This window comes from Simochromis diagramma, unplaced genomic scaffold (assembly GCF_900408965.1).
Source record: "Simochromis diagramma unplaced genomic scaffold, fSimDia1.1 OVJJ01000421.1, whole genome shotgun sequence".
Classification (NCBI taxonomy): Eukaryota; Metazoa; Chordata; class Actinopteri; order Cichliformes; family Cichlidae; genus Simochromis; species Simochromis diagramma.
The window spans coordinates 2,106,578-2,130,170 of record NW_024387250.1 but is presented as its reverse complement, the minus strand read 5'-3'; the positions used below and the strand labels follow the sequence as shown (position 1 = coordinate 2,130,170).

At 38.9% G+C, this 23,593-nt stretch overlaps 1 protein-coding gene across 3 annotated transcripts in view; it reads left to right on the top strand.

Annotated features, from left to right (window-relative positions):
• The first annotated feature begins 527 nt into the window (after positions 1-527).
• The window catches only part of LOC120714914 (collagen alpha-1(XIX) chain), a 57,577-nt gene continuing 34,511 nt past the window's right edge, over positions 528-23,593 (top strand). The window contains exons 1-11 of one of the 3 annotated variants that reach the window (XM_040001519.1): positions 528-711; positions 3,075-3,196; positions 3,814-3,888; positions 3,977-4,076; positions 8,814-8,937; positions 9,028-9,303; positions 11,808-11,888; positions 12,495-12,614; positions 14,060-14,116; positions 20,766-20,810; positions 23,401-23,445. In XM_040001519.1, the coding sequence (XP_039857453.1) occupies positions 3,109-3,196; positions 3,814-3,888; positions 3,977-4,076; positions 8,814-8,937; positions 9,028-9,303; positions 11,808-11,888; positions 12,495-12,614; positions 14,060-14,116; positions 20,766-20,810; positions 23,401-23,445 (1,011 nt within the window). In that variant the 5' untranslated portion in view covers positions 528-711; positions 3,075-3,108. The remainder of the gene's footprint in view (positions 712-3,074; positions 3,197-3,813; positions 3,889-3,976; positions 4,077-8,813; positions 8,938-9,027; positions 9,304-11,807; positions 11,889-12,494; positions 12,615-14,059; positions 14,117-20,765; positions 20,811-23,400; positions 23,446-23,593) is intronic. The other 2 variants (XM_040001520.1, XM_040001521.1) reach the window with 2 other exon arrangements.

Here is a 23,593-nt window from a genome sequence, read left to right as displayed (position 1 = left end):
TTGAAACACAAGTTGTTGACTACCATATAGCAGTATAGTATTGCAACATGGCATTTGGGTCTTCTAACTAAAATAGTATGTGGATTGAGTTTGTTGCTGTAGCACAGGGACTGCCCCTGAAAGCTGCCTTTATTAAACCTGCTCATCATTCCGCTTTATAATAAAGCATAACGTCTTTTTTTTTTATAAAGTGATGAATAGCCAGGTAAGCGTGGATCAGCATGAATACGCGTTGACACGTTTTGTATTCTGCACATATTTACTTTTAAGCTTGACTTGGATAATTCTAATTACTGCTAATATAAAAGTACCTTACTATCAAGTAAAGCCACATGCTTAGGGTCTTTATTGGGGATTTTTGATGAAATCATAATACATCAAACGCCGTGCAATACCCGCACCTGGCTCTTTTAATAACAGTTTGTTTGAACTGCAATCGGGCATTTATTTTACTGAATATCAAAGCTGTTTGACTGTGTGCTAGTCTTGTTTGCTGAACTCTCTGTCAGTGAACATTTCAGTAATAATGACAGAGTGGGAGGGCCACTCGGTGCAACTAATAAGGACAGCGATCGGGCTGGCGATCCCACTGTGACTTTTATTTCCAAGTCTTGGAATCCGGAATCGGACTGGTCGTATCCACACATGGACTATGCTTTTGTCGCGGTTTTTTTCTCTGTTTTCGCCTTAGAGGAAACTTTGTCAGATACTGTAAGTACTTATGGATCAAATTAATTTCACAGTAAACGAAAATTTTAAAAAAGAAGAAGAAAAAACGGCTTAATGTAGAAATCAGCTTGTGAATTTATTGAAAATCCCCTTTTAGCGAGCACATTTTGCTTGTTTTCTCATGAAAGTGTGTTTTTGTTTTTTTATTTTATTTATTTGTTTTCCTACTTAAACTCCCGGCTTCATCCGTGTAACTTGTGCTGGGACCCATGCCTTAGAAACGGCTTATTTCTGATTTGCTTGCAGCTCTGCAGTAGTAAACACGCACCACTTTTGCCTATTTGTTAACCGCAAATTACGTAATATTCTAAACACTGAACGAATATCAAGTGCTACGTTTCATACTTATTATAAAAAATGCTCAAAAGCCCACAGCCAATCAGCGGTCGCGCATAGAAACACGCTTCTTTGAATATTGCATAGTTGCACTGAGTTATTGCCTCTGAGCGAAAGTGGCTGAATGACTGATGGATCGAACAACTTAAGTGCGCACGGTTTTGCCTGGTGCCTGTGATACATACGGGCTCATAGCCTCCGTGTAACTACCTTAAACTGCCCCTGTGTCCGTTTAGTTGATGCGGATATAGAGCAGCTGTGTACCATGCTGCTGCACCGGGGGGAGCGTGTGGGTTTAAAGTTGCAGCTTAACTCGCGCACAGACCTCGATAATATGACTGCGATTTGTAAAGGTGTGGAGTAACTGCGACAGCAGGGTCCGTCTGCAGAGCCGCGTCTGTTGCATGCATTTGCAGAAATGACCAGAATAATATTACTCCTCCACGCAGACACGGAATGTGATACCTCTGTACTGCCTGTGACGTTTGCATAGACTGGCTGTAGGAAGTGGCATGGTCACTTCATTACCGAGCGCCATGATACTGTAGGCCTGCATGTAAAACTTTATGATCAAGTGGGGGAAGGCTTGAAGGGTGGATGGGAATTATGTATGTATATATAAATGTATGGCACTCCTTTCTATTGCCTTTTTTGTAAGATAGATATTGGAATTACCTTAATTTGCTGCAGCTGTATTAGGGCCTTTTGAGATCTTTTTTAGGAATGTCTTCAGAGTTGTCATCCATGGTGGAAATAGATAAAGTCTTTGCAACTATGCTGCCACAAATTTAAAATCCTCCAAACTGCTTATTCATTAGGAGGTCACTTCATACTTTTAATGCATAATTTTAATATAGCACAATAAAACATGAGATTTTATCATGCACAGTACCTCAAGTGCATTCAGATTCTTTTTAACCTGTACAACTTGAAGTCCTTGAAAGTCATTGAAAAAGCCATGCGAAATTCTTTTACCTTCTGAGTTCATCTGTCAACATTATTTTGGCACCGCACCAGTTTTTCAGGCAGAGCAATCTAGTCATTTCTAAAAGTGTTAGTCTGAAAAGCCCACTAAAGTTGAGGGTGCTTTACCGACTGTACTTTGGAGCAAACACTCACCATCCAGTGCGACTACCCAAAAAATGTGTGGCACCTCTGCAATGGCACGAGAGTAATCCAGAAGATTTTGTTTGGCAGCATAGTGAAATGGTTCAGGGGACTTTGTTGTAACTGGAGGTTTCCAGGTTTGATACTCACATGTGATATCCTTGAAGAACATAGTGTTGATTGAGTACTACATAAATAAAAGATCAAGGCTGTGGCAATATGATCAAGAAGCCAATCCCATATAAAACCCATCGTACAATTACTGTCACACATACTGTAAATATAATTTGGAATATTGATTAAAAAAGAGGAGAGCAGATGAACAGACTGAATGGACTACAAGCTGTAAATGGAGAAGCTTGGCTCGCTGGATAAGCAGAACTTAAAGAGAAACATAGCTAAGCGTAAACACTGCTGTGGTATAAACATCTGAATTCATCACTGTATGAAAACCTTAATTAGAACAAAACAACGAACAACTCGCCAGCTTCACCATGGTGACGGAAATAAATCCAAAGTAAGGCTTTAGGGACATTTGAATGCACAAGCGAGTTAGGTAAAGCAGGAAAATCAGGCGCATGTTAGTGCTGAATTCAATTCTGCAATAATACAACTTGCATATAATATAATGCAGTCATGTTTCTAATAATGAAAAGAAGTGATTAGAATGTGACAGATGTGTGTATATTATTTCTTCCTCACTTGAATGTAAACAACTTTCTACACTAGATTGCTAAATGAATCCAAATAAATTAAAAGATACTGTTGCCCAACATAATAGCATCCTTATAATAAAATGGGCTCATTGTTTTCTTGGCTATTCTCTGTAATACAGCGTGTTTATCCATTGTTTAACTTAACTAAACTGAAGCTGAAATTAAAGCCATGTTGTTTCCATCCAGGTTTTCAGGTGGACTGCTTTCTAGAGCCAGAGCCATGATTTGCTTGTTAAGGTGGACTGCTCTCCTTTGGACTTTAAATTCCATTCCTTGCGCTTTGGGGATGGCAGTGAGCGAACAATCAGGTACATGGGTTTGTTGTCTGCAACGTTTTGCTCCTAACAGCATATTCCTTTTAACAAAATAAGATGATTGATGGTGATATTTTACGAATAAACTACTAGCTCTGGACTCTGATCTTTTATTAATGTCAATTTGAAGATGTAGACAGAAATATTTAGACTCTATTATAATAATAGACATTTGTCTGTGTCCAAATCCATCTTCATCAGTTTTTGTTTGCAATGACTTTACTTGAATCCAAACTTTTGATTGATAAATATGTTACACAACAATCAAAATGCATAAAGCTGATCTCCATTTCATTTTTTGTGAAGTTGATGTAGCCACGTCTCTAAATTGGATCCGACACTCTCGTTTCTTCATTTTTTTTTTATGTTCTAGCAAAACTTTTAAAGATTAACAGAAAAAAAACAAAAAAAAACTTTTAACTGATTTTTCTGGTCTGATGTGTTTTTTCTCCTTAGGAAGTTTTTGCCTTAAAAAAATTACAAGAAATGCACAGTGGAAATTATTTCGTGATGGATTCACTGTCTTTTCTGTAATCCTAGTCAAAAGTGCTTCAAAATATAAATGAACATCTGCACCCAACACAAACAATTTCTCGGTTGCTTTCCCCTAGATGGCTCATGCCCCCCTCTGAGCGTAGAGGAACGCAGGTTTTCTGATGTTTTAGATCGTCCCCTGGAAATCACAGGTAGGTACTGAATGAACACGGTGGCTTTGTGGGGATGTAGACGTCGGCTTGTTCAAATCTAGTAACGCATTGTAATCCTGTCCCGCAGGATTTGATCTCACAGAAATGTTTCTTCTCCGAAAGGGAACAATCGCAGAAGACCTGCCATCATTTCGATTAGGAAGCAGTCCACTTATTAAGCCAACAAAGTAGGTAGCATTCACATCTGTGCTAGGGGTGCATGTGTGTGTACATTCTTCATTATTTATGTTCGCATTGTTCACTGGGAGAAAACCTCACAATACAACCATGCTATAAAAATGTGTGTCCAAGGCTATGATCAGTATTGAGCTGCAGGCTATTGCTCTCTGGCTCCTTCCTCTGCTTATTTCTTATAACTCAAATATTGCAGGACCTTATGATATTTTACTGCTAATGTGTGTCTTTATTGTGGTGGCTATAATGAGAATTTGAGCTCGCTTTCTTGGATTTGGCTGAAGAAAATCTAAATAAAAATAAACAGTGTAGCCATAACTGAATTTCACAGAAGGCTTGAACTGATGCAACCCAGATACACGCTGCTCAGAGCAATAGTTCTATTTGCCTTGGCTAATAAGGGCAAGCAGTGAGGTGAGCTGGTAGATGGGGAATAATTTGAACAGAATTAATATATATTGCATTTTATTCTTGAAATCTCATAAGGGCAAAAACTGGGACATAAAGGAATGGGAAAAAAGTCCCAAGCTTGTATAATAAGACAGGAATATTAAAATAACTATGTAAATGACACATTCACTTACTGAAGACCTTTATTCCCCAGTCATCTGGCAGGGTCGTGATGTGGCGTCACCTTGCTGCTGCTGATGTGACGTGTATAGTAGCATCATATTTTATAGAATTTATAAAAGCCTATTGCCCTTTTTACATTTGTATCACATGAGACCTGGGACATAAGTGAAAGCGCGATGGTTTGCATAACTTATACTGAGGTTTTAAAAATGAATCCTGAGATATTCATTGTTTTGTGTCCTCGGGTTGTAACAGTGAAAGAGAACACTTTGTCATTCTTCCAGGAGGGCAGGATATTTTTAGTATTTTTATATGCAACTGTAAACATTTACTGCCTCCCTCTCTCCCCCCCTTTCCCTCCCTGGCTGGGTGAAAAAAAATCTTTGAGCCAGGTGATTTGTGATCTGCTTCCCTGTTCAGTCAACCAGCTGAAAATACATTCACTTCAGCCCTTCACTCAGTCTGGGCCCATAGTGCAAGAAGATGCTGCCTCTCGGTGACGCTGCTGACAGTGTCATTGGTTATAGTGGCAGGACTGCGATCCCTCTCATATCCAATTATCTAAGTACTTTGACAGGTGATACTGCATGTCAGCTGAGGAGGGAAAGCGAGGGCAATTGCACGAAGCAGGAGGCCCCAGTGCCCCTGCCACAGCCAGTAAAACATTGCTCACTCCTCTCGCAGCATATGCAGCAATAGATGCGTAGATATGGCTGATGTTCTGCCCACTCCTTGGCACAATACACATTACGGTTCATAGATCACTGCTGACACGCTCGTGGAACATTTGTGTGAGGGAGCACATTTGCCCGGCAAAAAGCAACACATATTCATCCATAGAGTATTAAAGCAGAGTGTTGCAGTTGCTCCCAGCATATTTATAGCTTATTTATGTCTGCTCTGGCTCTCTTTGGATCATATACTAACTTGTGTCTCACATCTGAAATGCATGTTGGTCTATGGACTACATTTTAAATATGTTTAAATGGTTCTCAACTGTCTGTCTTACATATTGTTGTACATAGTTTAGCAACTCAAGCTCTTCAAGCTTCAGTAGAATTTGCAATAGACCCCATTTTTGTGCTCAAATCGGTACCAAGTTCTGCTTTCGAGCAGGTACTGTAGCTTTTTTGGGGTGTTTTTGTTAACAATGCAAATCAAGCAAAACAGGAATTTAATCAGCACTTCTTTTTAATGTGACTGCAAAATCTTATAATGTAGCTTATGCTGAGATTTGTTTAGCAACCGACAGTTTTAGCAATTTGTAACTGTTGTGGCAGCTTATTCATCATACAGGCTTACTGTGGTCTACTAGTTTACTAGTTTACATTCTACCTGGGTTGCCAATAGGGAAGTTGCAGAGTGCCCTCTTTGCTTTCACATTAACTTGCTGTTTGGTTATGCAGAGCTATCAAAACCATGTAATTAGTAATTACTCCCATTTAGTACCTTTGCCCTACATGTAAATTGTGCTTTAAGCACAGCCAGTGCATTAAACTTCTGACTAAGTGTCCATATGTTAGGATTTGGACGAGAAGCTGCTTCACTATTGCCACAACACCAAAAACGCCAAAGGATACTTCTGGGACGCCAGTGGCTTTGACACCATAGGAATGAGGATGAGCTCGTCTTACAAAACCTAGCTACCTTCGTGCACCTCAGCTGTACAAAGTAAAATGTCTATATTCTAGATCAAATCCATGCCAGTAAAAAAACCTCTTCTACCGAACGTAAACACATAAGGTGGGCTCACGCTGGGAAAAAGAAGTAATAGCCATTTGGCGCTTGAATGATGGATCTAGGGTAAAAACTGACACGGTTAAGTCAACTTTGAACTGCGCAGAGATTGAATGTCAGTGATAAGGACGCGAGCCAACTAGGCTTGCATTTGAGATTTGATTGTTTCAGCTGTAGCAATCTGATTCCTCTAGCTCAGTTTAAAGACTCTTCTTGGATAGGATTTCTTACAAGGCAGGAGACTTAAGTCTCTTCCATAAGATTGCCTGCCAGAAAAGTGGTGTTGCTGTGATAATTCTGTCAAACCATTGTGTCAGCCAAGCAACGCAGACAGTCAAAAGCACGCTCCAAGAGTGGTGACAGTTTCCAGAAAGCACATGATCACTCCTTATAAAAATGGAATTAGCTCTGAGTGTAATTCTTGTGTCAGGGTGTTACTCTGCGTGATCTTGTGTGCTTCTCTTATTATGGTTGTGCACACACAAAACTATTGTAATGCTCTGAGGTGTTTTTCCTCTGCTCTCCCTTACTGCTATGGACGTTCCATTGCTTTGGCTTGAAACCAGACCCTACTTTTTCACACTGTAAAACACAAGCCTATAGTAAACAGTCATTATAAGGTTTGCATTGAAACGAAGATTTACTAATGAATGCGATCTGGAATGCATTTCTTTTTGTTCCAAAGTTTATTTCCCAATACAAATTATTTTTATTCAAATGGGACTTGTAAAAGAAAATGCTGGCAGGATCACTTACAGTATGTTGTGGAAGTGTTTTGCATGTGTACAAGGGAAATTGAATGCAAATCCTTCTAAGTCATGCAGAGTAGCACTTTCCCAAAGAATCAGACAAGCAGTGTCAAAACAAGTAACACAGAGCTCCACATTTGGCCACTTAACCACCGGGGCAGTCAACATGAGGTCAGGGTTGGCGTAATCACATACAGAGATTATAAAAAGCTGTTTTGGCAGTGAACCAGTAGAAATAAATGGAAATTTTCTTTCTTTTTTTTGTTTTTAAATTCACTCATTATCACCTACTAAATCATGCTGAGTAGCATTTTACCAAATAATTAAACTGTGGTCAAGGTAACCAACCCTGAACTCCAGGTTTAGCCACTTAGCCATAGCAGTCAACACAATGTCATGACCTTTAACCCTCTAGCATCTCAGAGAGAACTGTGCCAGCCCACTGAAAGAACTTTGTGAAAAAGGGTGTAAAGTGTGGTACAAATAAGAATTCTCTTTTATTTTATGATGTTTCTTGCTCCTTAATAATGATGTGTAATCCATTTAGTACAAATAGGTACTGTATGTGCAGCCTTAAAATGTTCTGCACTGCATTTATTTTCAGAATCTCACTTTTATAAATTGCCACGTCACTTTTGATATTGAATTGCTGCTGAAATAATCCTTTAGCCCTTAGGCAACAAATGACCTTCCCAGTCCTCGGCCCCTCACGGAAGCATTTGATTTTTCAGGAGCTTTAACTTGGTGCATTTATCATTTTAGTCATGTACCGTGCACACCAAAAAAATCGCAAAGAATTCAAGGGACACAATAGAAGAGGGTAGGAAGCTCTGAGAGAATAGGAGATGATATATTGGAGTGAAAACTAATTTCCAACCTGTCTGAGGAAACACTCTCTCTCGCTTCCTCCCCCAGGCTGTGCTCTGCCTTCTCAATGACCTTATCATTGCATTATTATTATTTTTGCTGATCTTGATTTATTATGTTTATGCTCTTCCACTTTTGGCTGTTAATTTGAGTGTGGAGTTGGGTTATAGGTTATAGTATTTTGAAGGATATAATGTTTTTTGTTTTTGTTTTTTTTAGCACAACGTATAAAATAGTGAAAGAGAGTGAGGGTGTGGGCTGAGCAATGAGTTAGTGAATAAGATGTAAATCATTTGGGAGTGGGTATGATTTGAAATATGATATTGTTTTTCTTATATATTCCAGTTTTTTTCTGTGTATTTTTCTTCTGCTGGAGGAAAGGAAAGGTGTGTTTGACTTTACAGAGTGGCTGAGGTCATAGACATAAACCCTCTGTAACTGTGCGTGTGCGTCGTATGTCAGCGAGGTAAAAGATTGACTTCTGTGACTTTGGATCAATGTCTATATGCTTTCATCCATCTGAGTGACAGGGAAGCCTGTATAAAATACATCAAGCTAAATGGAATTAAGTTTGTCAGGTTTATTTATGTGGATGTCTCTGCAGCAAGAGGATACTGAAATTATATTGATCACTGAAGCTGATTGGCTGGTTCATTATTCAGTCCCTGAAAGCTTTAAAGTGCCTTACATTCTGCACTGAAAAATTAAACCGGACACTGTTATTCAATTTTTTAAAACTATTTCAAAGTTAAATTTAACATTGGTGCTCTGTTGGAATGTAACTGTTCCTGATGTTCTTTTTAGACTGATATTTCCAAATGGGCTTCCAAGTGAGTACTCCCTTGTCTCCATCTGGCGGGTAAGAAGAACTACAAAAAAAGATCGGTGGTATCTTTGGCAGATATTTGATCAGTCAGGAGGCAGTCAGGTTAGTGCCAATATATATTTTAATTGTGTGTAATAGTTTGAGTATGTACACAGATATGGTGCGGTGACAGTCCTCTTCTTTACATCTCAGGTAAATGTTGTGGTTGACGGCGACAAGAAGGTGGTGGAGTTTTCTTTCCAGAGCCTGCTGAGGAACACTCTCCGCTACACTTTTAAAAGCCGTGACCTCCATGCCCTGTTTGATCGCCAGTGGCACAAGCTGAGCATTTCTGTACAGACCAACGCCGTCTCCATTTACATGGACTGCAAGCTAATAGAAAGAAGAGCGACTGATGAGAGGGCCAGTATCGACCCCAGTGGGCGCACACTGATCACAACACGAATAGAGGATGGACGGCCTGTAGATGTATGTCCCATGATAAACATGTGCGGAGCACGTTTTTTTTTCTCAACTGCAAATTTAGCAGTTTGTTATTCAATATGTTCACTTATCCAATATGAAAGCACCCCTACTGCTTTCAAACAACATTCAAAACATGTGTCAGGTGCATCTTAATCAGTTTAAGTCTTCAGTTTTACACATGTTCATGACAGACTCAACACATACAGTGCTGTGCAAAACTCCTCATTTCTTTATATTTTGTTCCCAGTGAGACAGGCTCGAGCAGTTGCTCTTCAGTCTTTCTGGAGGTCTTTCAGAGTTTTTCTTTGGACATTGGATACTTTTTCATTCATTTTCAGTCCACTCCTTGTAACTTCAGGGGATTTTTTAAATTTATTTGTCAAGACACTTAAATCATAAATCAATCTTGTGTCTACACATAATAGATAATTTGGGAAAGAACCAATTTAAAAAATATCTTTAGGCACTTTGTTTCTAGCAGATTGGTGCCAAACACATATTTTTTCCCCCATTTCAAATGCCTGTCAAACAGTCCAGTTTGACAGGCATAAATATTGTTTTTGCACCAATCAGGTGATTCCCAAAGAACCAGATAATTTCAGAAAACTGGACAATTGGAAAGCACAGCTATTTACAACAGATGAACATGATCTGAAAGTCATGTCCTTAAGAAATAGGGGGGGAAAGCAACAAAGATCTGACAGATGCATCTGGCCCATTTGTTGATCCGTCTACGGTTCACTGAAGCCTCAACAGAAATGGCCAAGGAAGAGGAACAGGGAGAAAAGGCTTAGCTATGCTAAATTACATACACAGCCACAAAGTGGCAAAAGGTCTTATGGAGTGATGAATCCAAATTTTAATTTTTGGGGTTCAAATTTATGGAGCAGGTTTGCAGAAAAGCACAACAGCAAATGTCTACAATCACTTGTAAAACATGGTGGAGGCTCTGTAAGGGTTTCAACCAGTGGTGTCGGGGATCTTGTCAAAACTGATGGAATCATGAACACAGAAAAGTACTGGGATGATATGAGATGATGTGGGATGATCTTGAATGAGAACATAATAAAAAGCAACCAACATCCAAAGAAGAGCTTTGTATGTCCTTCACGAAGCCTGGAGAATTATTCCTGAACAGTACTTCAACAAATTACTAGTAAGCTTGACTTCAGGCTGTGCTGAAGATTAAATAATAATAGTGGTGGTCATAGCAAATACTGACTCTCAAGCTCATTTGAATAATATGTTGCATTATAAACTATATTTCCACGTATGTTTGCACATTTTTTAATGAATCACTGTACCTGTTTCCAATTTTCCTAGCGAAAATGAAAAAATGAGGGGTGGCTAATGACTTTTCCACCATACTATAATAGATGGATGCTTCTACTGTAGTGTAAGCTTTTAATGTCCCCTTTTGAAAGCTTGTTTTTCGGCTGTCGGCACCTTGTTTTTTTAATCATTTGCATGAGAGGAGGGAGCCTTTTTTTTAGCTAACACTAGCAAGAATGGTTAGCAAGCTACATCTATAGACAATTGGGTTGCTATTAAACAAACAGATAAAATACATGAAATTCACTCAACAGAACTGGAGCAAAAACGTCTTGGACAGGCTTTTAGTAAAGTTTAACCACACAACAAGCCATATAATTTTTCAGATAAATGAATTAAAAATAATCTAAAGGCTACCAGCACCAGAAACAGTCCAGAGATCCAGTTACGTCCACCTGTGTGAGTAGAGTTAGCAGACAACTAGCAGCCTAGTCTTCACCCACCTGTCACTTCAAGCAGCAGCAGCAGCGCTTTTAATGCAAATGGGTGACCTATAAACAAAGTAACTCCTGTACAGCTTTTACAAAAGTGGGAAATTAGTTAAAAAGAGCATATTTATTCACTTTTATTCCATAATGCAGTACTGGAGAAGAAACATGTTTACTGTGCTGAGCAGTAACCATGTTTATTCATGTTTATTCAAGTCAGGCACTTTAGCGCTGGAGTCTGTTGGGTTGCTTTTGGAGTCAGCCTGAAGTGACTATTCAGTGAACTGCATTTGTTGGCACTTCCGCATTGGCTTCATTTTTCAGCCCCGGAGGTGGCCAAAGTGCCAAAAACAACAAAAGGTCACCTTGCCATTAGGTCAGCCGTGCCTCTGGATAGACCTTGGCTTAAGAAGGATTAACAGCTGACTTCTTATCCTTTGTGACTGATAATAGTATAAGTAACACCTCAAAAAAACCAACAACATAGGTTTCAAATTCTCCTCTGAACCAGTTGCAAGTCATGCGGAAGTTGAAGCTTTTTAAAAATATATGTTATGTTTTTAATGTGGTGCTTTGGAGATCTTTTGCAGGCGACAGGAGTTGCAGCGTTGGGACATTATGGCTACAGTAGCTGACAAGTGAACAAATTGTGCTGTCTGAGCCAGTGAAGTGTAGACATTTGTCAGTTAAAAGAGGAGCATGACGAGATGACGAAACTGTTGAATAATGCTGTGATTGTCTCCACAGATTGAACTGAAACAATTTCTAATCTACTGTGACCCTTACATAGCTGAGCTGGAAAACTGCTGTGAGCTCCAGGACCCAAAGGTAAAACGCTTTAATGCCTCAAAAAACAACTGAACTTACTATTATTATTATTTTTATTTACAATAAAGACTAAGAGGTAATGAGCTGTAAAAAAAAAGACATTTGTGTTTTGTTATGCATTTCACAAGGAAGAAAATCAATTAGGTGACTTTTTTTCTTTAAAAAGTGAAAGACATTTAAGCTTCTTGGTAATCGTGTGCCACATACTGTACGGCTCAACTTTAACCATTACATAAAAGTGTAAGAAGATTTTTGTGTCATCCACAAGAACGCCCGGCCCCAGTTAGAAATGAAATAAGATAGAACTTCTATCATCATAAAATCATTAAGAGCTAATGTTACGGTGAGTCCAAATGGAGATGTGACCTTTGAACTCTTGTCATTGCATCTCTCCCTAAGCATCCTGCCATGTCAGTGTAAAGTTACTCTTAGAGAATTCTCACAACCTTGAGAGGCGCTTATGACAGGTTGTAAGCTTCACATAAGCATAAAAAGGTTGTCTGGGTGAAGTGTGCTGCACGTGACAGTGGCTTGATTTGTTTTTTTGCCCTGAAGCAAGAACACAAAGGAAAGCATCTAAGTAGTGAAATTTCTATATTGATCCAGTGTGGAGCCGAGAGGACATTTAATGGGACTGCCCCTCCCCTGGTTACAGCTCAGATCCCCTTGATGCTGTCTCAGCCAGCCCCACAGTCCATTGACAGATGTCACTGTCCAGCTGAAAAGGTACACTCAATTCAACCCAGCAGGGGCTTCTAATTGAGTGAATGTAATGGCTGCTGAAACTGAGCCAGCCTTTGATTTGACGCCACGTGTACTCAATCCGATATGGGCATTCTAGAGACGTTTAAACACCATTTATATCAAAAACTATTTTTCTGCAATGCCAACCAAACACATTACAGTCCAAATGTATTTACAAATGCAGCTATAATTCTCCCAAGCATGGCAAATATGCACTGTGCAATAGATCTGTGAAGCTGTAAGGAATTATTTCACCTGCAGATATTAATGTTGCCTTCAATAACAAACTAAGACGGTACAGCCACAAGGTGATGTCTTTTATCAGTGGAAATAGATGTGAGATACTGGAATATACTCGGATAGTAAAAAAAAAAAGATTATATTTTTAAGTAACATATGACTAAAAACATCATTGCTTACTGCAGGTGCAGTATATTACTTGTATTTCTTTACTGGCAAAACAGAAGTAATATTTCTGTTATTTCAAATGCAGTTATGGTCAGATGCTTATACACACTCATCATGCACGTGAATGTCGTGGTAATTTGGGGCTTTTTTAATTTCTTTGAATTGTTCTTTTTCCAAGTTGGAATAACTGTACAACATATATCTTTAATCACTTAAAAAAACAAGAATTTGGTGCATAAGTTTCAGTTTATTTTGGATTTTCTTTCATCCACATAAGGTGAAAAGTATACATACAAGCTCAAATATATAAATATATTCGCAAAACACTAATCTGGATTAGGTGGTGCTTACAGTGTCTTTTGACTTGACAAAGCCAAGTCCTGTTGACATCTCACTAATAGTGTGATTGATTACAACTGGTAGTTTCTCTTTGCCAGCATAAAAAAACTGACGAATATCACAAAAATGGGAAAGTCCAAGGTTTTGGATAAAGCCGGCTAACATTAAGGTCGAGGAATGGCTTCACAAAAGCCCCGACCTCAGCCTTATTGAAAATCTACCTAAACACTATGTCTGTGCCAGGATATCAACCACTTTAAATGTACTCTACCAGTTCTGCCAAGAAGAGTGGTCAAATAACCAGTCAGGATTCTGCCAAAAGCACCTGGTTGAGGTGCAACTTCCTAAGGGAAATTTAATCAAATTTTAGTGGGTGTGTATGGATATTTGAGGCTGTGTGTAGGCTCTGACCCTGTGTGAATTGGAGAAAATCCAAAATAAATTCAAACTTTTGCACCCAATTGTTGTTTTTTTAAAGTCATTAAAGATGTATGCTGCACAATTCTTCCACCCTGGTAAAAAGAAAATTTCGAAGAAATCATTAAAAGCCCAGTATTACCATGGGATTCGTACCCACGATGTAAGTAAACAGCTGACTGCAACTGTATGTTAAAAGATTCATGCTGTTGATATAAATGTGTCTACGTATAGTTTCAGTCCTGCATGTTATGTGTGCACAGGCTGGTCTTCCAGGCGTAGCTGGACTGCCAGGACAAAAAGGAGATAAAGGGGAAAAGGTAAGGGCCAGATTTTTAGTGCTTTTTGATAAATGTGTTTGTCTTGACATCTATTCAAGGGAAAATGGAGTTGTTCAGGAAATGTTAGTGATTTTACAGAAGTCTCAACTTGATCTTGTCAGCATTGTGTTCAGCACCTTTGTTGCAAATGACCATAGTTTTGTTCTCAGATACTGTTAGCTGCAGCTGTGGGTTTGCTTTCTGGGCAGTGTTGCTGGTTTTCCAGGACAGCTACAAGGTCTAAATGTCAAGAAAGACAGCAAGTCCCCGTAGGACGCATTTATACTTCATTGTTAGAGGAAGAGAAATAGAGCTTTCTTTCAGCAAGGAAATATCTATATTGGAATGCCTAGCAAAGTCCATGTTCTTCAGTCAAGGTCCTTTGGAGAGGCTACTGTGCAATTATCTGCAAGCATTCACATTTTCTCCCAAATATCCCAAGCAGTGTGAATTGGTAAATCATACATTTGTTCAATCACTTGAAAATTGGTGTAGTTTAAAAAAAAGATTCATGACAGCTCAATAGACAAGTGGAAATGTAAATTGTAAATGCCCAGTCACTGAAAATTGTGGGTGTCGTGTCAGTTGGAGGACAAGAAAAACATGAAGGAACCATCAAATACCAAGACAAAAAGTGTTATTATTCCCTAGACAAATCACATTGTTTGGAGAGTCAAATCCCCTTTTAGCTGCCTGTACAAGGTTGAAAAGTGACAAAAGGGAGAAAGCTCTGAATGAAAAGAATTCACAGGGACGAGCAGGTGGTGGTACTGTACGCCTGATAAGACTATATGGCTTTTGGGGGTCAGTATCCTAATTACCATGATGTGGCTGTGGGATTAAGATATGTAGGATGACTGTAAGAGTTTTTGTTCCGTGAAAACCAGTCATTTCTGCAAGGCACAAAAGCATCATTTTAAATCATTTATACCTTTAGCATGCAACTCTGGAATTTGTAATCGGGCTTTTTTGAGCTTTCTACACCGTGAGTTGTTACTGCTGCTAAAGTGGCATCGTGATTAGTGCTGGTAATCCTTTGAACAGCACCAAAAATGTACTGCCTGTGTGCAAGCATATGATTATAGATTGTTTTTCTTTCTAGCAGAGTAAAAAGGACTATATTTCGTCACTTTTGCATGCCAGTTGTCACAATGTCACTGAAAATCTGGAGACACTGAACATCTGTAATTGTTAGAACAGATACATAACAAATAATAAAGACATGGATGCTTAATCCTTTTAACTTTTTTAGCTTTTTATTTTGTTAGCTGATGTTTAAAATAGCCAGCGATCATTTTGAATATCATTTTTAAACTAGCTTTGTTTAAGAAAGAAAGAAAGAAGCAAAGGAAAACAGGTTGCTCTAATCAAATACGTTGATGTGCTATAATTGGCCTCTAATGATTCTTAAATGACCCAGCAGAGATCGGTTCTCAAGCTGTAATGTGTCTGTGCATTTGGAATGTGGTTGAAGTGCTGGTGATTAATTAGTTTCTGGTAATTGGTGTGGGTATTTAAAGTGGGTAAAATATAACAGGCTGCTGGTTCAGTTTGCAGTATAGCAGGCACTATGCAAGTTGTCAGTGCTTTTGTTACATCAAAAAATAGCCATTTAATGTCCCAGTAAGTGTTAACCTGGTACCTAAACGATGTCCAAATAGCACTTTAGCACATATCTTTTATCTGTCTACAAATGAACCAACAATAATTTGAACATGCTTCTCACCCAGGGCCCTTCCTTTTTTATTGTTATTATTTTTCTGCAGGCCACATCGTGCGCTATGACTCAGTTACTCATACTGTTAACACCTGAAATCTAATTTCAGGTTTTCAACAAATCAATACTTGGCAAGATTTGTTTACTGACTGAACAACAAAATTTATAACAAATCCTATTACTGGCTTGAACACTAAATCAATGGCGTTAAGCAAAGACATGATCAGGGGCCACACATTCATGACTAAGCCATCTCGTTCAGTCAGTTAACACACCACCGGTATTAAAAGCAGAAGCTAAAAAGAACCCTGGTGAGTTTTTGGTAGTTATATTAGACCAGCTGTTGCGACTGCTGATCAGATAAATGTGATTTTGCTGCCACATTGAATAGAAACTTATACATGAGCTAAACTAAGAGCTAGGCACACTTCATTTACATTTCTAATATAGTTCTATTTTCACCTTTTTTTCTTGATCTTTTTATTCACCTCTTCAATCACTTTTTATTAATGCTATGATGTAGTAAATTAGCTGCTCAAAGTGCAGAACACACAAAAACCATCCATCCAGCCACTCTCTTATGCTTATCTAATTCAGGGACGGGGGAGCTGGTGCCTTTCCCCGCTCCCGTAGGGTGAGTGCTGGGGTACACACTGACAGCTTTCTAGTGTGACACAGAGCTACAAAAATCATTTTCAATAAAAATATAATCTGCAATTCAAGTTTAATACTTGTTCATATGCAGATGACAATTGAAATCAATACTTCAGCTATAGCAGCATGAAACCATCTGTGTACTGACAGTAAGATACACACACTGGACACTTTATTAGGTATACCTGTTCATCCACTTAATGATGCAAAAATCTAATCAGCTGATGACATGGCAGCAACATGGCAGATCAGTGTATTTAGGTGTGCAGACATGGTCAACACAGCCTGTTGTTAGAACTTAATTATAAGAATGGGGAAGAAAGGTGGTTTAATTTACTTTGAATGTTGTTGGTTTGAGAGATCTGGTCGGTAGTGCCAAACAGGCAGAACCTGCTCATCTGCTGGGATTTTAAATCCTGTAAACCCTTAAAAAATTATAGGATTTGTGAGGAATGGTCTGAAAAAGAGAAAATGTCAAGTATGCAGCTATTCTGTGGATCAAAATGCCTTGGTGATCTCACAAGCCAAAGGAGCATAGCCAGACTGCTTTAAGCTGACCAACCAGTGTGTGCAGAAGAGCATCTCTGAACTGTCTGAAGTTACGTTGAAGCAGATGGACGACGTCACCAGAAGACCACACTGGGGACCACTCAACTAAAAAAGAGAAAAACTGAGACTACAATTCACATGGGGTCACCCAGAATCAGAAAATAGAAGATATAAAAAATGTCACCTGGTCTAATGAGTTTCTGTTGCAACATTTTATCCTGCCTTTTATCAATGGTTCAGGCTGGTGATGAATGGAGAATATTTTCTTGGTACATTTTCAGCCCCATATAGGCATCATTTTTGCTGACCATATCCACAGTGTACCCATCTTCTGATGGCTGCTTCCAGCAGTATACTGTGCATTATCACCAAGCTTAGATTATCTCAAACTCTATACTCGAATGTACTTAAAGTGCCTCCACAGTCACCAGATGTCATTCCAATAGAGTACCTTTGAGATGTGGTAAAGCGAGAGAGTCACATCATGGATGTGTAGCCAACAAATCTGCAACAACAGTGTGATGCCATCGTGTCAATATGGACAAAAATCTATGTTAAAGTTTTCCATTGTGCTGTTAGATTGATACTGTGAAGAATTAAGGCTTTTCTGAAGGCACAAGGGTCCAACCCAGTACTAACACTGGGTAGCTAATAAAGCTGCCAGTGAGCATATACTAATGTAGCTAATTTGGCGTTTTAATTAGTCCACAAACCACACATTGAAAGATGATCAATAGTTTTGGTCACCCAATTGTGAAACTGTAAGAGTTATGATTCTGATTTGTCAGGCTGATCTACATGTGATGTCAAACAGTGTAGGCTGTATTCTATTCACTGACAGTAGCTAACCTTTCTACACAAGTGGCAGTTTGTCCTTATAATATTAATTATGCTTTGATAGTCAGTCATTTATTTATTTATTTTATCTTATTTACACTGGCCTTGTTGTAGATTCATCTGTGTGGTATATTATGGTAGCATTTCACTTCTTCTACGTTATATTTAATTCTCATTGATCCCTGAGTTTCTAAGGCCAGTTTCTACCTGTTTCTCCCTGGTGGAGTGGACTTACAGGAGCTAGATGTTTAGAAGAGCTGAAGGTTTGCGTTGTCAGACCACATTCAGGATGCTTTCTGAGAATCATTTCTGTACAAACTCAAAATCCAATTTACAAAAATCTATTTTAAGTTAAGCCAACATTTAGAACTTCCATTTGTTATGAGATAGAGTAGGGTGTGTGTTTCAGTGTGTGATTTTTCACAAGCAATGGGGCAGTGTTTGTGCAGTCTGAGCCATCATAGTTCATTTTGCGCAGTGGAGGGCTTTGCCTGCTTCAAAGGTCCAGAATGATTTTCATTATGGAAACCTAAAGGAAGCGAGGGAGAAATGCAAGTGTTGAAGAGATGTAGCTACCAACTTACAAATCCTTGGCTCCATAGCTTGAGTCTTAAGAGACATCATTACTTATGACTTGTGCATATCTGTAAAACTGCATAAATGTTCACCAAACTAATTTTTTAGGGGCTTTTAAAATGTAAAAGTACCTTTGCCTAAGCAATTTATTTTCTGCTTTTTTGTTACGTACACAACGATACACCACATACTGTTTAAGGGGGGAAAAAACTGCTGCTTCGTGTGATGCCACCACACTTTGCAATTAAATTATTATCTGCTCTTAAGTGTTAGATTTATCACATGTGATGACGGCTTATTATATTTCATCTCACCAACTGTTTTCCTATTATATTATTTGCTTGTTCCTATATATAACACTACAAAGTTGGTGCCATGAAAGTAAATTGTTTTGTGTATGGAGGTACAACATTTACACATCATGCCACTTGATGTAAAGACTTGCATACAGGATACCTTTGTGTTTCTGTCCTTTTAACACAAGCTTCTCTGTCCTGATTGTTGCCTCTGACAGGATTTTGTAAGGAATCTTTAGCTCCTCCATGATTCCAGATAGGAATTTATGTTCAGATCATGGGAAAATGGACAAATTATGTAAGGAATTATACATTAGTATAATAAAAACTAGACCTATAGGTTTCTTAAACGCTTTGTTTAGTTTGGCAAGACCCACATGTTGCTGTCATATTGCTAGCCCAGTATTCATGGGACAGTTAAACAATGAGAAACTCTGATTTATATTACAATACATTTAACAAGGGGTAACAAAGTCATATAAAACTCTGTTATTGAGGTAATCTTATAAGACTTGAGAATCTCCTTCTGTATAAGATTAAAAATAGTCCGAGTATACTTACTAACAATTTAGATTGACTTTGTAGAGATTAATCTGGGCAATTTAGAGCATTTAAACAACCAAAATGAGAAGTGCAGGCCAATCATCGTGACCTACACAGAGGGTTTCTTGGGGAAATGGGTGGGGATTACTTTTGCTGTGTTACTCTGACAGAAAGTACTATCCCGCATTACAGTGAGAGTTTGATGGAGGATTCTAATGCAGTGCAAAGGGATTAAACTGCTATGATTAATCCAGAATCCCTCAGGAAATTAAACAGATAAGTAGTGGGTTATAAGAATGCAGCTTACTTGAAAGGAAATCCATTTTCTATGGCCTTGCACATAAACCCTGGTATTACTAGATTTACAGCTCCTGCATGTACTTGCTCAAAAAATAAATAAATAAATAAAACAGAGGCGTAATGGCGAAATTAAAACTTCTTTCCCTTTTACAATACCCATAATTTGTTTTGCACCATTTACAATTCTCATGCCCTTATGGCTTGTGTTTTCAATTAGTACCCCCTAATTCAATTTATACCCATTCTACCTCTAAAGTGAGTTATAATAGGAATTTCACTCAAGATGGTTTATTATTTCACTAACACTTTGATTGGCTGTCAAAACCTTTCATTGCTCCTATTGTAATAATCAGTGTTGTACTGTTATTAGCTTTTTAAAAGGTTCGTGTCAGTGGGTGAAAAGAAAACTTTAGTGGGTGAAGAATGAATGGGTGACAGCATTGTGAAATATACATACCACGGACAATGCATGAATGTCTCGCGTCTAATATGAATGCTTAACATGCTACAATTGTTCACATGACCAGTGAATTATCAAATGTTTTGTATTTTTAAAAGGTAGAGTGGACATGCTCAGAATAATGGATGCAATAATAAGGCTCACCGTTTATCCTCCAACCTAGAAAGCAATTCATTTGTTAAGTTAGCAACATTTTCTTGTACTTTCCAAACAAACCTATTGAGAGCCAGCAAACAGGGCTCGTAATGAAGATGTCACAATGAATGGACATTATGCTTAATTAGATTCTTAGCTTGCAGCATGTTCTACATTTGCTTAATTTGCTAAATAACAGTCCAGCCTCTCCTCTCAGCAGCACTGCGGACAGTACCTCTTTCTTTTATCCTCTCTCCAGTCTGTCTTTACTGTCTATAAAAGTATATCCCTTAAGACACTTAAACTTCTCTTCCTTTTTTGCCCTGTCTTGTCTAACTTTCTAAAAATAATACAGTTATTAAAACAATATGATGACTCCTAATGGGGTTCAGATATGCACGTTCCAGTTGTTGAGAAACAGTATCCTGATCTGCAGCTGCTGAGGTCCTGTGTCAGCAAGAACTCTTGAAGCAGCTGTAGGAGCGAGATCGTTGTTGAAATGACAAGTGTTCATAAAGCTATTCACTAATGTGTGAACGAGAGACCTTTCACTAACAGGTCCCTGTGTTGTTCCTGTTGCAGGGGAACACAGGGGAGGCTGGGCCCGCAGGAAACGGAGGACCCAAGGTAGGTCACTCGCTGAATGACTTGCAAAGCTAACACTCCTCAGTGTTGCTTTGCCCTCACACTTGTGACTAAGGCTTTGAGGAACGCGGGCTCTACGTTTTTGTTTTTTTTAAAGATATGTTTTAGTTACAAATTGAGTTAGTGTTGCTGTATGGTATACAGATGCTTAAATAGCAGATGGCTCTTTTGATTAAGTGATTTATGGAATCTGTCAGTGCCCCTCTCTGAGATTATTTTCTAACATTATTGGGTTGATTTACTGGCCTGCTTGTGGTGACCTCATCAGAGCAACACAGAAAACAAAGCAATATCAAAATCGAATGAAATATATAGGTGCCTGCTCAGTACGGCTACCACTATCCAGTTCCAACCAAGTTCAGGTCCAACCAGCGGCATTTCTAGCTTGGTCGTGTGCCCCCACCGGACATAGTTGGCAGTTTTCCCGAGTGGGACGCCAGCGAGAGATCATGTCCTTGCCACTGCACTCGCAATCCCGGCTAGATGTTTGGGCTGTCTGTCCTGAGAAGATGTCTTGCATGCGTGAGCCTCAGTTGCACCTTCTTAATGAAGTCCTTCACTGTTGAGTGAAAAACAAGTGACTTGAATAACTTGATGCGCATTTGTGAAAACATGTAATTATGTACAGCCTCCCTGAGTAAAAATTAGGACTCAAGAGTGACAAGCAATTCACAGGAAACTTCAGAGGGCAAGAAAAATGCAGATATCTTTCATATGACATTTCAGATTGACGCAGCACTTGTTTTGTTCTTTACTAGTCCAGTCTCGTTCCTGATAGTGTTGAGAAAATTACCGTGTTTGCAATTTATTTCACTGCAGTTGCTATTTATTCCCTTGCATATTGCGTTGTGTGATATTGTCATCAGTTAGGTTGTTGACTATCAAATGTGGCATCTCAGATGCATGTGTTAATCTCCTCTGCTTTGGGAGGCCAGCCAACTACTTACAGTAATGCTGGTACAAGGGTGTTGTCTCTATATCTTACACTGAGAATACCTTGCAGTATATCATGGAGTGGAAAGAGGGGGTGTGGGATTTTGATTCTATTCTCAGAAAAACACAGCTAATGCATAACAAGACAAGAAAAACACACATATATCCACCAGATACTACATTGAATTTAGGGATCGATTTTACCGAAGATCGTTGTGGAAGCTGTTTATGCATCGTCAGTAAACAGGATTATTCCTGAATGTGGAATATGGCTTAATCCTGGATCTATATCCGTTAAGCTCACTGTGGGATGACTTATTTGCTCGGGAACCTTGATTTGTGAAATAAGGTATATCACTTAATGGCACGGCTCTCTCCACTTGTACAGGAGCCAGCAAAAGCTATTTTGTTACACAACAGTGCACAAGAAAAGCACCAGCCGTAGCAGTAGTATTGATAAAGATGCTAATGCACAGTGCCATGTATTGAAGTGTTTTGTAGCTTTGCTCAGTTTCGCATCAATAAGGTTTCTTCCTGACCCAGACATATTTTACTGAAACCTGTGTGTGTGGACTATTGTTATACTCGCCTTTCATCCATCTGTGGGCATCCAGTATGTGCATATGCTCTATACATGCTGCGTGTTCGGAGATGTCTACAGATGGCTGTGGGCACTTTTAGCTAAGACACACAGATTTTCAGACTCTTTTGGTCGTCTTAATGTGAGAACAACAATTCCTGCAGCTGTTGGCATTATAAAAGTAATGATATGGTTGCCCTTGGACACTGTAATACTGCAGTTTGCTTGAGCTTTATGGGCCAGCTGAGGTCATTAAACTGTATAGGTTACACTTTCATAAGAGGTTCCAAGACAGCTCACACATTTCTGGCACAGTTCTCCGAAATCACTGGCTGGGCAGCCTGAGAAGAATCACTGATCAGAAAGATATTTGTGGAAATAAGCCCCTAACAGCTTTTTTACTGACTACAAATAATCCCACACATGTTATAGACTTTCCTGAAGCAGAAATGCTGCAGGGAGCTTAATAGCAAATGATACTGCATGTGACTCCTGGATGTGTGGTGTGTGTAGTCTTTCTTCTCCTTAATAAATTCTTGTGTGTTTTTCTGCTGCCGTCGCCAAGATCCTTAACTTAGATTCTTAGAACTTCTTTGAAGTTCAGTATTTAACTTTATTCCTTTTTTTTGTGCCTGTTTGTATTCATGTGAGTGTATTAACATCCACACAATAACTCCAGAGCAGCACATGATAAATATCATACACCACCCAGTGCATCTGTACAGTGGTGTAATTAGTGTGGCGTCCCTTGGGGAAGGAGAGGGGTGGACCTTATACTTACATTTTTATAGGGATAAATGAAAGCACTATAACTCTTTAATGATTTAATTAAAAGTATTTGTGGACTAATGTGTTCCCTAGCTTATGCAATAAATGTCTCATCAGCCACTTATGAAACACTAAAAACTTTTAAGAGCTAACATCTTTTTTGAGCCTCCATGTGTCTCCTTAACCCTACTTTAGCACTGCTGGGTGTCAGAGTGGGGGAAAAAAAGATGAAAGCATAAACTTTTCAAGGGTCTTTTCTGCACCTTTTAACTTTCAGTCTTGTCATTGCAGGGGGAACTTGGATCAGAAGGGCAAAAGGGAATCGATGGAGAGAAAGTAAGTACCACTATCTTCAGCAGACATATATTCCATACCTAGCACATCAACCAGGTCTGGTTTCGTCAGGGAATCAATTCTTATAGGCTTTTCATTTTCTGTGTGATGACCTGGGGGTAGGAGCGCAGCAGAGTTTTTCTGTGTTGCT